Source organism: Anarrhichthys ocellatus, unplaced genomic scaffold (assembly GCF_004355925.1).
Source record: "Anarrhichthys ocellatus isolate YVR2014 unplaced genomic scaffold, GSC_Weel_1.0 scaffold26, whole genome shotgun sequence".
Lineage (NCBI taxonomy): Eukaryota > Metazoa > Chordata > Actinopteri > Perciformes > Anarhichadidae > Anarrhichthys > Anarrhichthys ocellatus.
Window position 1 is genome coordinate 2,273,042 of NW_022280056.1, and position 16,503 is coordinate 2,289,544.

Consider the following 16,503-nt stretch of genomic DNA (forward strand, 5'->3'; position numbering starts at 1 on the left):
TTTTGTGCAGGAAGATAAAGTCACAAGACTCTGTAGAATACAAACAATGGCTTTCATTTGAAATCATGCCAGAATTAAGAAGAGACAATGTTTGGTTGCCCTGCTCATCAGAATGACATACATGGAAATAATTTTGGCAGTTATCTAAAAAGACTTCACGTTTTGAGTGTAATTACTGGTTTTAAGTCTTAAAAGTCTCGGCCTCAGTGTTGGTCCTTGCCACCGAGTATATATACATACACACACACACACACACTGTACATCTGTCTCTCTATACAAATATTATGATATCTCTGATGAGAATTAAGTCTGCAGCCTGGATGGCCAATAAATTAGAGGCACGCTTCTCGTTTACTCATCAGAGCTAATGAGCCTGATAAAATTACCTCGAGGATCATAATTACAGGCTAGTGGCAGAGACTCTGGCAGGGACTGGAATAAGATGACACACGCACACACACACACACACACACACACACACACAATTTAGATTGTGTTGAAAGTGGCAGCGTACAACAGCTAACCTAAAGCGTCACAAAGCACTCACGTCTTATTAATAGAACAACAGACTAATATCAATGTGCACAAGCAAAGATTATACATTGTACATTTTCATTCAGGGAGCCTAAACAATTTAGCTAATGAGACCTATAGAAACCAGTCTTGTTTGACATCACCACATTTATATTTTAAATGTACTGGATTAACATAATGTAAGGTGCTGAACAATATTACAATATCCACCTTTATGTCAGTTCAAACTGATTTTACCACCGTTTCATAAAGACTAAGCACTTCATGGGTAATGGCATATTTTAATGAACGATGGCAGCCTGGACACAAGAGCTCACCTCAGAGGATTCCATTTCATCACACATCCACAGGATGAATTGTTTTACTTATGAATATTAATGTCCCTCTAATTTGAGGCTGTTGTTAATGCTTGTCGCTAGGAGCTTGGCAAATCAGGTCCCATTCCTGTTAAAACCATGTATTAGACACCCCCCTGACACTAAGCCCTCGCCTTTGATTCTTAATTGCAGTAGTGCAAGCATTTGCAGTAGATGGGGCGCAAAGCTTTAATTAACTCTAATATCACACATTCAGTCTCGACTGTCACCCACATCATGCATGGCATTTTGTACCAATATCATCCCCAACTCTGCTCAGCTAGAAAGATTGTGAAGTTCATGATCACAATTTCATGCATCTCAAAATGAAGGATATGTAGTTTATAAGTAGCTGTAATATATTGACGCCAGTAAATTATCTTGATGTCGTTCTAAAAAATAAACGTATTAAAAGCATGCATTGATGCAGCTCTGTGATTACCACACAGCATTAATGCAAAGGAGTCGCAGCATTGTTGGTTTCTTACTGAAAGCAACGTGTGATCTTGGCAGTCGCTGAATCATTGGTGAAGCTTGAAATATGGGAAGTGGTGTGATAAAAAGTTCAAGGATGTGTTTAAATAGAAAGATGTGTGCCAAAGGAAGCCGTTAAGTAAATAAATCAACCTCTCATACATAGTAATCTTCAAAGGATTTATTGGACTACAGATTTCAAGTTTAAAAATATTATAAATAGAGTAAAAGTATATTCAGAAACACTTAAAATGCAACATTACAGTACATTCCTCACAAACACTGCGAATGCCATTTTCACACATGAATGACTCCAACCAACCTTTGAACATTTTAATAGCTCAGGTACGGAGCATTTCTGATGGAGATATTAGTAAAGAGTAATGTTTAATTAAACCCGGTTTGAAGATAAGAGCTCAATACAACATATAGTTTATAAGCCTTCCCCGGCCTCTACCTAATCCTCTTTCACATAACATTATTGCATCAGCACAGCTGAACATTTTTGCAGCATTTATAAAATTAGCAAAGAAATTAACTGTCCGTACTGTGGCAAATTGGATTTCCAAGTTCTTGCCTTGTGATACAGCATACCCAGGCTGCCACCTACAGTACAGCGGGAGAGGGGAACTACAGCCTGCAACAACGCATGTGTGGCTCTCCATTTTACACTCCACAGCCATTCAAACTAAATTGTCAAGGCGTTTTCCTCCTGCTAATATCCTTACAGGAAATTTGTTAAAATCCATTATTAAATAAATACTGAAATAATTTCATTTTGGATCAAGACTGTTGAAGGATTACACATTTATTCTAACTCATATTTGCATGTGGAACCGCCAGTGTTCCCTCTGTAATTTGAAAACCCTGATAGCTTATGTTTTTAACTCCCGACATCCAATTAGTTTGACCCAGTGCAAGTTGATTTGCTAAAAATTAACAATTACAATCCAATCATTCAATAAATATACAGAATCTTTACCTAACAAATATATCCGTGACTAAAGAATTTTTTGTGACAGTCCTCTACTGAAGTGAAATTAATATAAAGGAAAATACACACATCTGCATTTCACGTAAATAAACTGAAAAACTATTCTGAAAAAACGTGACACCCATTGTGAAAGCAAAGCTTGAATCATTTAGAAATTCTAACTTTACTTGTGAATAACAGCAAAGAACAGAAGGTGAATGTTGAACATAAATACAATTTAAACATAACTTTTAGCGTGAAATATTCTGAAACAACTAGAAACACGTGATTTTATCCATTACACTTCTTTATTTGACATCTCTTCATTTGCCTTCTCATTAGTACACTATGCACTGCAGTACTTGATTGTAAAAACCTTGAAACATTTTAAAAGGGGGGATGATAATGTAAATTTAGTAAAAAAAGCACCTTCATTCCACTCGTCTTTTACTTCTTCGCCTGAACAGTTTTGAGATGGAGGATTTCCTCTTATTTTTGGCTTTCTTTACTCCTATTTACCAAAAAGATCGTGCATATTAGAATGCATTCAAATTGGAATATCATGTCTAAAAGAAAAAGCCTTTCATGCAATACTTACCAAGATTCTGCATCATTTCATTAAACTGCTGATCCTCCTCCACTTCCCTGAATTTGATTTAAAAAAAATAAAACTCTAGTTTAGCATTTAGTCTTATTTGCATATCAATGTGTAATATTCCGAGTATCGCTCTGCATTACTGATCACTCATGTAATGTACAAATGTGTTTTAAGATGGATCGCGTTACCTCAGCCTGTCTTCATCCAGACCCTCCACTATTGCATTTCTGCCGTCCACTATCTCCACCAGTCTCTGCATCAACTTCTTCTCCCGCTGTTGCTCCTCTCTAGACTTTAAATGATCTGCAACATCACGTTTACACTTTTTAGAGCTGAAAAAAATAAATCTAACAGAGGGGATGTTCAGAAGAGAGTCTGATCTCTACCTGGCTTCTCCAGCAGCCTGCGAAGTTCCCCCTCCACACCTGGCTGCTGCTGCTCCAGCTCCTGAGTCCTGGCTCTGAGATATGCATCGAGTTATCACATGTATTAAAAAAGTAAACCTCGTTAATTATGAGCAACACATGCAGCTGAAATATTTTGAAAATAAATTTGGTTTGACAGTTAATAAATTGGAATTATTTCTAGCATCATACAAAAAGAGCATAGGAACAATAAATACCATTGGAGAATATTTCAGGGCAATAAGTTATTTTGTATAATTAAAAAAAGAAAATCGCTTTGGCACAAAGTTGAACAGACTGCAGTTAAAAGCTCCCCAATAGAATCAATTAAACCAATACTATGAGATGATTAACGCTGTAGAACAACTCACATGTATACAAGCTCCGACTCGTTCCGAATGTACATCTGCTTCTTTTGAATCAAGTTGAACCAGTCGACCATCAGTGGGTCGATTAATATATCTCCCTCCCCCTCTGGAACACAATGCAACATTTATTAATGTTAGTAAGATACAATTCGTGACCCGTGACAATCTTTTATGAAGTTCTATTATCTAGGCACTAATGTGTGTGTACATACATGCATACAAATAAAAAATGATAACACCTTTCGACCTTGCAGACATTTCTGGAAAATGTGCATTTACTTTCCAGTTTAACAGAGTTCAACTAAATGTTTACTTGTGAGCGAAGGAAGTTCTGCAGGGACAAATGAAGCTCAGCGATTTCAGTGTTCAGATGGCAATATTTATCATTTTGGCTCAGTGCGCTCCTATATATAATACAGTGACTGAGGTTATAGCGCAAGCTGAAGAATAATTGTGTTCATTCCCATTTAATATTGGTCATTTAAAAAAAAAAAAAGTTATGATTTTATTCAATATAACAATCAAGAAGCCTCCCCTCATCCAGAATCACAACACATTTTATTTTGACTAGATCAACTCCTAGTTTTCATACGACTGTACTAGACACACAATAATACAATTGAGTGCAATAATAAATGAGGTTTTGGGTTTATCTGGCTGCAGGATTGTTGAGATGGAGGGTGACTCCCCTCCCATTTCACTTCACTTACAGGACTGTAGCAGTCGATAATACACAGCCCTGCACCTTAGGTGTAGGTAACCCTAAATCGGATACTTTTATCTTAATTTAAACATTACCGCCATGTGCTGTAGAAGATATGTAGAACGGTTAAGAATTAAATTAATATACTGTGTAGTTAACATCATCAGTCATCCCCACTTTTGGTGACTAGACTTTAGCATAGAACATAACTTTCATTTTTCTCACTAAAAGCTTGGGCAATTATTTTATTTGACCCTGGGTTTAATTTATTTTCTAATACACCAAAATGATAAGTCAATAAGACAACTAACTATTTCAATAACTGATTCATCGCTTACATAAACACCAAACATTCTCTGGTTGCAGTTTCCCAAATGTGAGAATTTGTTGCTTTCCTTTGTCAAATATGAAGATAAATATATCTGGGTTTTAGACTGCTGGTCACACAAAACAAGCATTTTAGATGTCACCTTAGGAAATTATAATGAACATTTCTCAATTTTCTGACATTTTATGTAAAAAAAAAAAAACATGAATTGATTAATCTTAAATAAAATAATAATTAGTTGCAGCTCTACAGTAAATACACAGGCCCCTGCATTCCCATCTATAGTATAATTCCTCATCCAAACATGATCTAAATATGCAAGTTAACATGCAGTGGATGTAGAGCAACACAGAGGGAATACATGATGAAGCACAGATTTGTCTTCATCACTTATTTAATAATGATTTAGCAGAAATCCAGTAGGGATTAGCTTTAATATATTTAAACCCAAAAGGTGAATCCAAAACGTTATAGGCCGTTTAAATATTTCCCTAAAGCAGTATTCATGGTTTAGGCATTCCTTCAGTCCACCACTTTATTATGATATGCACTGCAACACAGCTTGCATTTTCTGGAATACTTGAGTAGGTGGATCAATAGATTTTTAGAGTGAATATTAGCCAAACCCAATTAGTTACTAATCCATTAAAACACACACCAAAGTCACATTTACAATAAGGACAGATCAGGACTGGGACCGATGACAAAACAGTCTACATTCTGCCATCACCAGAACAAATGTGATTTTATTCTGAATTAAACTTGAGTGCCAGGGTTGAGTTTTTACAACGATAAGTTGAGCGGTAGACGATCTCCTAGGTAGTGTGCAATTGATGTCAAATCCTGGCCAAGCGATTGCATGCTCAGGCTTCCTGGTTGGCGAATAGGAGAAGAAAAAAAAACAAAAAAAAAAAAAAGAAAAACTACGCAATCGACCAGAATATATATTACTATACCCAAGTCATGTTGACCTTGAGCAAAGCAATCAGGCCCCCTGCTCCCACTACCTCAAAAGAGAAGCAACATCCCTGTGGGCTGTCTGTTCCTCTCACCTCATTTGGCTGCAGAAACAGTAATAGAAACGGCAGATCTCTCTCTCTCTCACACACACACACACACACACACCTTGGTGTGTGCCCCGTGTGAGGCAACCAGGACACAACTCTGCACCAGAGACGCTCTCACTGAAGCAGCAGTGGGATTCAGCAGTTTGCACAAATACAATAAATATCAAAGTTTGTGTCAAGTTTATCCACTGCAAGAGAGCAAAACTGACCATTGAATCTACAACTTCTGCCTCAGAATAAGTGAGATTGATGGAGTGTGTATTCTCAAAAATTACACAGCTTGTTTCCGACATGTCAATATTCAATTTTGTGGGCATGTCTAAACAAGGACATGGAAGAGAATGGAAACTAGAATTACCGCCTTGTGGTTGTATGCCTCACCCAGTGTATGCAGTTTACATCCATGTCTGTCAGAAACGTCATCGCTACATATAATTGTATCTTTTAAGACATTTGTGTGAAATTGTCACAATTAGCATATGAATTCTTGAGTTATGGACAAAAATGTGTCTTGGGAGGTCAAAATGACCTTAAATCACCAAATTCTAATCAGTTCATCTATAAATCCAGGTGGACGTTTTTTGCCAAATTTGAAAAACATTCATTCGAAGCATTCCTGAGATATTGTGTTCATGAGATTGAACCGGACGTACGTATGGACAGACGACCCGAAAACACAATGCCTCTAGCCACGTCAGTTGGGGCGCGGAGGCAAACAAAATTGTTGCAGAGGAAGAGTGACCGGAATAAAGTACCTTCCTCGCAGCTGCGGAGTTTCTTTTCCAGCTCCACACCCTCCTGCTCCAAATGAGCCAAGTTTGTCTCAATATCATTCAGGTCCCTCTCAATCTGCTCCGCTGGAATGTGATAAGACTTCACCTGATACAAAACAAAAGAACTTAAGAGTCAAAGTATAAGTAGAGATAACTTTAATTTGAAAATTACGACTTTGGACACTTAAACGTAAAGAAGGTCGTCCATTTTTTACTGGGAATATAATGAAAGCATATTTGTAGAGCTGTTAATTAATCTCTTAAGAGACTTAATGGAGGGAACTTACAGAGGGTGACCTCATTTCAGTCCTGGAGGCGTTGGTGGGTGACAAATACTTTCCCTTTTTAGCACCTAAGAGGTAGATAAAATAGGATTAGATAGTCCTTTCATGGCAGCTTTTCAGAAAAGCATTGTCACATACGACTTCACCCGATTTATTTTCAGTAAAAAAAATGACTGCTTAAATGAAATCAACAAGATGGCTTCGGCCATGTATGTGTGGTTTTGATTATGACATTTAAAAAAATCTGAGAACCAACCTGACGGATTTCTGTGATTGGCTGAAGCAGTCGATGAGCTAATAGATTCCACAGCTGGCCGTCTGTTCGGGGATTTCACAGGCGAGTAACTCTCATGTTTGAAACCTAAAATAAGGACAAGAAGGTTTACATGTTGTAGATCTGCAGAGAGCTCAATCTGCTCATGTTTGTTCTAGCCATGCTAGAGGAGTGTTGGGATCGCAAAGTTGGGCTGTCAGTCATATTTGGGAATTGTGTAGTAACACCAGAATCTATAGTACACACACTCAGAGCACACAGTTATTTTACAGTTGCTTGATATAGCATTTATAAATAATATTTTTTTTTTTTCACAAAGCATTATGGTCTTTAAAAATAAATAAATGCCCACACTAACTCTTTTAACACTGAACAGGTAATGGTATCCCAAGCATCTCTTTTTTGGTGCCGTTTTATATCCACTACTGACGCTTAATATGACAGTTTGCTGTTCACTTCCTGCAAGTAACTCCACTTCAGAACTATTTAAGTTATTTTAACATGTGGAGTCCAGCGCTTCACTTTCTTTAGACTTTTATTCGGACATTCTCAACTTTTCTTTTCAATTTCCAACACAACTATGCAGTATCATGCCCTTCTGTGTGGATGGCAGCCTGTTAACCTATATGCTAATTAGGATCAACTGTCAATTGGAGTCATCATTACAAGAAAACAGGTACGAACATTTCTGTGGTTTAAGAGCACGTCATGAATCTGACGTGATGAACAAAGATATTGGTGAATGAGGCCCAATGTTTAGCTGTTCGGACAAAACTTTGCTGTTTTGGTTCACTGTCACCGCTCTCATGATGCCAGCAACAGCAGGCAGCTGTTTTTAGCAAAAAAGCTAACACAGTTAGCGACTAGCTGGTGAACATAGTGGAGAATTATGATGACATAAGAAGCCAAATATTTCCCTCAGGGATTGGTAAAGACCAAAAAGCTTGCTAAAAGACAGTGGATATTGGACATTTGCAAATAGTATATTTAACACATACTACATAACATATATAGATTGTAACATTAGTCTGCCTAGACAAGTTTAAAAAAATAGTTACGTGTACTATATTCTATGCCACAATGCACCTTATTGAAAAATAACACTGACGACAATGAGTGTAAATTCTAGTAGAAAATGATTATAGTACAAAAAAGGTACTCACCAAGGTTTCCAGAACCAAGCTGAGGTTTCTGTGGATAGATTTCCCTGAAGTGTTCAGGATCGAACAGAGCAAAACTAACTGGAGGTACTGCAGGTGTTGGCGCTGAGGGAGGCCTCGTTGTTCTATTGGGGACATAAGAGGATGTTGTGGACTTGAATCCAGATTTATGTTGCTCAGTAAAGGCTTCAGCATCTCTGTGAGAAAGACACAATGAAATGACCCTTTAAGTGTGTTACCATTTTAAAACAGTGTAAAAGTAGCATTTAATACACCTACTGTGTAGGCTGAGCTTGAAGAATGAAAATATAAGAACAGGCCTCACCTTTTACTTTGTAATGATAAAGGGTAGGGATTGGAGGAATCATCAGCAGGGATTAGAAATGAGAGAATCTAGTGTTAGAGTGGGAAAGGTTCAGGCCCGGCACTCCCTTGGGCTTGTTAGGATGGGGGACAGAGCTAGCTGCTGCACTCTCAGCCAGTCAACATTAACAGAGACGGAAGAAGCTCGGCGATTCTGCATTCTGGAGAGTGAATAAGCTGAATGGTCAGCGTTTTTTGAAGACAAATCTTGTCCACCTGTGTGACATTCCCACGTCCACCTAGTGAGTTATGAGGCAATAGTGAAAATTAAGAAGATTGAGGATACTTACTTTAAACCTAGCTCAAGTTTCACAGGTTTGAGCTTCAATTGCCCCCAGACTGGATCTGCAGACAAATGATTTAGACAGAAGAAGTTGAGGGAATGACTTAAAAGCAAAGCTTATCTCTACTTCATCCGTCACTTGAATTTGAGATCATTCCAAATTTCAAAACCAGTGGGACAGTGTCACATTGACATCTGCTTTAGCACTCAAAATAGTTCAACTTCTTGAACACAGTAAACAAAAGACTCCCTATAATCGTCTCCTTGTCACACTCGCATGAACAGCTCATAATAAGTGCAGCTACTGGTTTCATTATCTAGTCTCTCACAATAATGCCCTAACGTAACTGATTCTCACCTGCATATCTGTATTAAAGACCCAAATTAGGCTCTAATCTGTGCATGACACAAGCAGACAAAATTCCTAAACTGTTACATTACATTTGAGGTGATCTCTATTTCCAAACAAGTTGGAGTAACGGTCAGTATGCGATCCATATTAACATGCAACATAATTACTTTACATGATAGGAAAACTTCTGTTTAATGAAAAAAAAAAAAAAAAAAAAAAAAAAAAAAAAAAAAAGAAGATTTGATGACCATTTCTATTAAAAACCAACAGTAATTGTGTTTCCGTCTGAAAATAACCCGACTGTCAGGATGCTGCACCCATGCGTACACGTCTATCCGAGGAGTGACAGTTCAACTGTGACAGTTCAACTATGAAAGTTCATTAAAAGTGTGGGACAGAAATTAAAATGTCAGTATCCACCATTGTGGCCACATCGTGGCTGTATAAATAGGGCAAAGATGACAAAAGGGCTTTGTTTTCAATGAATGCGTTGTGAGACAGACAGGAAGAATGAGGGTGGGGGTGGATGTTGGCTGGATGTCAAATAATGGATCAAGAACAACTGAAATGAATTTAGTAGCGCTTGCCTTTGGCAGTTGTGTGTACAGTTGTTGGCTTTGTGTTGTCTTTGTTGATGGCCTTCAGACATGGCGGTTCCTTATTGTTTGTCTGGCTGGTGGAGAGCTGTCCTGCCCAGTTTCCTGCTGGGACTTGGCTGCATTTATCTTTTCTCAAACCAGGGCTGTCAGCTGAACTTGGCTCATCTCCAAACCTGCAGAGAGGGGAAACCCTCACCATCAGCCTTTATAACAGAAGTCATTACAGAACTATACAGACAGTGGGACAGACTAGAAATATCCAAATACTGCAAATCCATTCATGGCCACAGAAAGTATACAGTACAATACTCACCGTCTCTCTGCTGATCGGATGGTGAATGGGCGTTTGTTGTTATTGTTGCAGTTTTCCTCTGCCAATTTCTTTCCAATGGTTGTCCTGGCTCTGCTCTTCTCATCATCAGGATCCAGTGGGACCTTTGACCTTCCTAAAACACTTGAGGGCTCTGTAGGCTTCTTGTTACTTATCGAGGACTCTATGACTGGCGCTGCAGCCTGAAAAAACCTCTGCCGGGCCGTCTGCGTCTTATGGGCTGAGGTCGTCCAGGACTGGGAAGGTGGAGTAGGACTGACTGGCTTCAGGACAATATTCAGAGGGGCTGACAGCACAGAAGATGGGCGTGGTGCAGGCTGAGTCCGGCTGGGACTATTTAGTCGCCCAGCTGAACTGGCGGGTCCGTTCTTGATCCCTGCCTTGGAGGAGGATGGCTTGCAACTGTTCTGGTGGGCGTTACAGATAAAAGTATCTGGATTCTTCCCAGGTTTGTAGCCTCCTGCATGAAGGACGCTGGAGCATTCACTGCATCTGGTGGAAGTTTATTAGCATGAAATAAACAGTACACAACAGGAAAGTATCAATGAATATTGATTCCATTCTTACTTGAAACAGCTTCTGTGATAGAGCTTGCCTTCCACAAAGTGCCTCTGAACCAGATGAACATGGCTCTTGCATGCAACACATTTGCTATTGAGAGTCCCATTGTTGTTGGTGTTTTCTGCACGAACTGCTTTCTGTGAAAGAAAACTAAAACTGAGCTAATGCTCCATCTAAAAAAGGTATTTCATTTAACTTATCAACTAACCCACTGAAAATAAACAAAATCCTCCTTGTTCTGATAGATAGATAGATAGATAGATAGATAGATAGATAGATAGATAGAGATATATAGAGATAGAGATAGAGAATCGAAAACAGTAATAGTGTAAGACAAAGATGTACTGTAAATACAACCACAATTTAAAATGTTTGAGGATATGTTCTGACATGAGCACTGACCTGAACAGCAGCTTTGGCCAGCTTGGGTGAGGTCTGCGCAGTGAGAGTGGAAGGTAAACGGTTCTCAATGGAGTTTTTAGACACAAAGCTTTTGGCCACCACTGGGAGATTTTTCTTCTCCGACGGCTCCTCATTGGAGCCCTCTGCTGGCCTTTTTACACCTCCCACTGAGGAAAAGTAAAACACTATCAGTGTCAATCATCACACTATAGCACAAGAAAGAACTGGCAACTCAAACATATCTACACAGTTGCTAAGGATATTTGAACCAGCCATACTCTCACTGGGAGGCCTTCCTTTGAAGTAGTTGTGGTACTGGGAGACGTAGGTAAGAATGCTCAGCCTGTCTGGGATCCTTAAAGCCACCATATCTTCTGCATCTAGCAAAGCTGGAATCCCCAACTTCTCCTCTGCGACCTGAAAAGCCTTAAGAACAAAATGAAACAGTTTAATAAACAGCCCTTTGCTCATTTACTGTTAGTGTATGATGCCGTATAAAAAACATGTTTTTTTACTGGGCTCTGTAATGTCAGCTCCTACAATTACAGCATGTGTAAAAATGTCAGACAATACAATCTACTTTAATTAGACTAGAAGTATTCTGTGGCTCGGCCCAGAGAGGTCTGTATAATGAATGGCACACTTCCTGTGAGCTCGTAGGGATAAGAAAGGGAATGGAGGGAGCAGGATATCGGGGCATTGTTTAGGATCAGCCTGGACATGCTCATTAAATTTAAAGCAAAGCCCTACTGAATACCAAGTCTGTCTATATAAAAAGAAGAGCACAAAAGATAAAGAATGTGAGGATCTGTTTTGCTGGTGTTCCCACAAACACACGCAGACAATCTCTTATTTAACAACTTGTAAAATAACCACCTGTACGAAACATGACACTTTTCATGAAATATAGAAGGGTGTGAATTACTGTAACATTCACATTCTCATGTTTCGGTACAGGGAGCATCGTCAACAGTTGATCAAAACTAAAACCTGATAAAACATTATTCTGTGGACACAAATCTTGTTTAAAGTTCCTCTTTGCAACATTCAAGAATTAAACAACAGTGGCTTCGAGTGAACTGTCATCGTCAGGATCAATTGCCAGAGGATAGCAAGCCTCATTCAAAATGAATAGCCTGGAGAGCCTCTCCCCTGAGCTCAGGTTTGTTGCCGACACTGCCAGGATCATCCAAGACAACAAGGACGTCGTGCAGAGTGCAGGGCCTGTAACCCGCCGCAGGAAGCTGGTAAAATGGAAGAAGACTAAACAATGGAGAGGTCCCAGTTGTGCTGCTCAGGAGGTCAAGTTGGGGTTAACAAAATAAATGAGGTCAAGTGGACAGAAGCAGAGAAAAGATTCAGAAACATTAAGTTTGAGAGGAGTCTAGAGAGGAGTACTAGAGAAATGTACTTTCTACCAAGCAGCTTCTGCTGAAATTGCTCTGCTGGTAAAATATTGAAACAGCTAAATATAACAATATGCTTCAAACAGTAAATGCCAAGTGGAGAACAAACACATTGTGTATCTCTGGGTGTGCCGTCATGTGTAAGGGGTTAATGAAGGGGATGTTTTATGTTACTTCAGATTTTGAAGCTCCACTATGATCTCTGTTCTACACAATGCGGCAAAACGTTCGACAACTTGACATCTTACCAGTCTGTTGTTCTCAAACACATCCTCCTCTTTGAGTGAGTCATAGTCTCTGGGAAAACAGAAATACAATGAACGGAGAGAGAGAGAGAGAGAAGTTAGTCATAGTGGTGAGAACATCATCTGAAGAAGACTTTGAGGATTTTAAAATAAATATTAAAGATATATTAAAAACTAATATAAAAGAAGGTTACAGTATCAAATGTTACACATGATAGGTTTCCTTATAAATGATATGCATAACAGCAAAACAAACAGCCCTAACTAAATAGGTCTCAAGATTACAAAATAGGGGGGGGGGCAATACTGTGTACCAAAGACATGTATACTCCCTTGTAAAATAATTTATTGCAGTTTATCCAGTTTGCCCCACGACTCAACAACGGCAGGCAACCAAACTCCGGCAGAATATCAGCTCCTAAATCACATTTCCAAAGGTTAAAACTTACATCAGTTCCGGTCTGTACTTGTGTATAAGCGCACAGAAAGCCAATCCGTTCTTGAATGAGGTCGTCATGTTGGTGATGGCCACATCTCGGTAGCCATCACACTGCATTTTACACCACTGCTCCAAAGCCTTGATGGCAGCCATGCTCCCAGCGCGACAGACAGAGACACTGTTCCCTCGGTACAGACGAAGTGTGCAACAGGCGGAGGTTTCAGCGTGGAGGAGTCGGAGGAAAGAGCGGTCAAAACAAAGTGCGTCTGTTCAGGGGTTGGTCGTGAACTGCGGCGCTGCAGCTGTGTCCTGTTTCCTTCTTTTACCTGAATGCCAGCCGGACTGCGGGACGAGCTGGTGGTGTGCGTTTCTCCGCTCATTACACTAATTGACACCGACTGCTGAATCGTCATTAACAGCAGTTGAATACAACGCGACTGAAACGCAAATAGTTTATCTGGTGTACATAATTTTTTTTTTTGCAAACTTGCAAACTGAATAAATGCTGATATATTCATAAAGTCAATTTGGTATAGTACAATTATCTTTTTTAGGACTTTTTTGACGTACTATAATATGACTTTTGTCTGGCTTTCTTTAACATACTTTCGACAGACAATAAAATTACTTTTTTCACGTTTTTCCATGTGCTATACTATGACTTTTTTATGACTTATTTTGACATACACTACTATGACTTTTTTAGACATACTATTCCGTGTCTTTTTTTGACAGGCTTTACTATGACTTTTTAATGATTTTATTAGACATACTACACTTTGACTTTTTTATAACTTTTTTGACATGCTATACTATGACTTTTTCATGATCTATTTTTTTTAGACAGAATATAAAATAAAAACAATTGTGACATTTTGTCATACCATACTATGACTTTGTTCGACATACTACACTATGACTTTTTGTGACTTATTTCGACTTAATTGTGACGTATTTATGATATATTTGTATGGCATATTATACTATACCTCTCTTAATTACATACTAAATTGTGCCATTTTTATTGCACACTATAATGTGACATTTTTAGTGCATTTTCTATGAAATACTATACTATGGCATTTTTAAGGAATATACTATGACACTGTTTGTGACATACTATATGCCATCTTTATTGCACACTATACTGTGACATTTTTAGGGCACTTTTTTTTTGGACTCTCATCTTAGTATAAATATTCACTTTTAATTGAAAGCTTCCTAACATTCCTCTTTTTGGGGTCCCAGTAAAGGAGGACGATGCTGTAGGATTGCTGAAGTAATTAAACTGCAGGCTAGCTATCTCAGCCAGCATATCATGGTGAGTGTGCAGTATGAGAACAACAACGGAACTATGACATACATTTGTTTCCATGTGAAGGACCTTCATGTTTTGTGTGGAGCCCAATTGGGGCCTAATTGAGGCCAACTATTGTCATGCAAGGTTGTGCCCCAGTTAGCCCATATTACTATGTCCCACAAAATTTTAGGGAAAACTTGTAACTTGATTTTTCTGCAACTTTATAAGACTTTAACTCTTAAAGTTTGTTAGAAAAAGGAGGGTTTAAAGAGTAATTCCGCTTGAACAGGAAACATAATAACTATTATCTCAATGTGCTTCTCTGACCCATATTGAAAAGTAGTTTAAAATTTGACCCAAATACCTTTAACTTGAGTCTTTGAAATGTGGGCGACCAACACTAGCCTCATTCACTGCAAGACATAAATTGTTTATTTGTCACAACAGGATCTCCAAAGAAGCAGAGTAATCCACCATTTAAAGTTTCACTATGGTCCACACAACAAATAGGAGATTTGAGACCACAGCAAAAAGAAATGTATGCATTAGCTGGATTTTAAAAGCACTTACTGTCTGAATTATCAATCACATCTATCCTGTCTAAGGACATCATCATACCCAGAAGGGGGCAGCGTTACACTGCACTGTTAGAGGGCTGTCTCACTACTCTAATCCCATGGTCTAATAGACAATGCATGCAGCACGGAGAGTGCTTGCATTGTTTTCATGTAGTAAACTTTATGTTGAACTTCAACTCGATTTATGCCAGCACACAAATCATGCTGTATTTAGTTTTGACTCAGTGAAGTATGATGTAAAATATTGTGTGAAGTAGATGAAGACCTAACTCATGGGATTATGAAATGCTTCCAAACTCACTGCTGTCTTTGTTTAAAAAGTTTAACATGGGACAATCACCAATAATTATCACATAATAATAAAGTCTGCAGTTTTAGAATTTGGATTCAATTTGAATTTAGCAAAACAACATTGTTTTATGGGCCAAAACCAGATCAAGGATTAATGTCACATTTTTTTACTTCATCATTTATTTACCACAGCTGCAATGAATATTTGTATCATCCTGATATTTTAATTTTGCACATTGATTGTTTATCTCAGCCCCTAAAACAAGCCCCAACATCTTTTCAGATGTACATCTCTTCATGGAATCTGTCACTACCAATAAAAACCTAAAAAATTAGTGTACTATGTTTTTGATGCAAATGTACATATATACCCACTCACTCGTCATGATTTCCTTTTTCAGCTATTCGTATTCTTTCCTGTGAGGACGTGTGGCTGCATGCCGACATCCTGTATATCTGTGAAGGTAACCCGAGAGGTCAGGAAAGAGCCTGCCATTAGTAATGATGCTATTGGGGCAAAGCTGAAATCGGATGCAGTGAAATCATTTCTAAATTATTTCACGTCCGATTTCAGCTTTGCCCCAAAAGCATAATTTGTCATTTGTCACTGCTATCTGTTCAAGACTGACCTTCGTACAGTGTGTGCCATTCATTCAGAGTTGACCACCTCAGTCACATTCAGTTGAAAACTCCGTTGAAAATATAGAGACATAAACAGCAAATGCCTGTGAGATGATCAATCACTTCTTAAAGGAATGAAAAATAAAGAGTATATACAGTTTCACATTTGTATCCAAAAGATCAAACATTGATGTATTTACCACCTTAACTTAAAAAGTTCTAATTAAAGTTGGAATGTACCATGAAAATGAGATTGAAAATAGTGCGGCAAGATAAATACTTGTTTATAATTTGATAGGAAAGCATGTATCGTTTTATACTAAGCTAAATAATGAAGCTCCTCCTCCCAAATTGGTTTAAAAAGTATGTTACTGCATATTAATAGTGTCTACGCTGTCTCTATTATTGTCTGTACAAACAGGAGGAGGGAAAACAA

At 38.4% G+C, this 16,503-nt stretch overlaps 1 protein-coding gene across 3 annotated transcripts; it reads right to left on the reverse strand.

Annotated features, from left to right (window-relative positions):
- Positions 1-1,555: 1,555 nt before the first annotated feature.
- Positions 1,556-13,640, reverse strand: micall2a (mical-like 2a). 3 transcript variants are annotated; one of them, XM_031862152.1, is made up of 17 exons: positions 13,288-13,640; positions 12,842-12,890; positions 11,466-11,613; positions 11,188-11,354; positions 10,792-10,922; positions 10,207-10,716; positions 9,882-10,066; positions 8,950-9,004; positions 8,300-8,421; positions 7,119-7,223; positions 6,866-6,930; positions 6,561-6,684; positions 3,711-3,813; positions 3,322-3,395; positions 3,124-3,238; positions 2,936-2,982; positions 1,556-2,848 (listed from the first exon to the last, which is right to left on the reverse strand). In XM_031862152.1, exons 1-17 carry the CDS (start codon positions 13,428-13,430, stop codon positions 2,769-2,771), a joined length of 2,223 nt encoding a protein of 740 aa, XP_031718012.1. In that variant the 5' UTR covers positions 13,431-13,640; the 3' UTR covers positions 1,556-2,768. The 3 variants fall into 3 exon arrangements, with proteins under 3 accessions (XP_031718012.1, XP_031718011.1, XP_031718010.1); XM_031862151.1 differs by having other exon boundaries at positions 1,556-2,845; positions 8,300-8,493; XM_031862150.1 differs by having other exon boundaries at positions 8,300-8,493.
- Between the last annotated feature and the right edge of the window lie 2,863 nt (positions 13,641-16,503).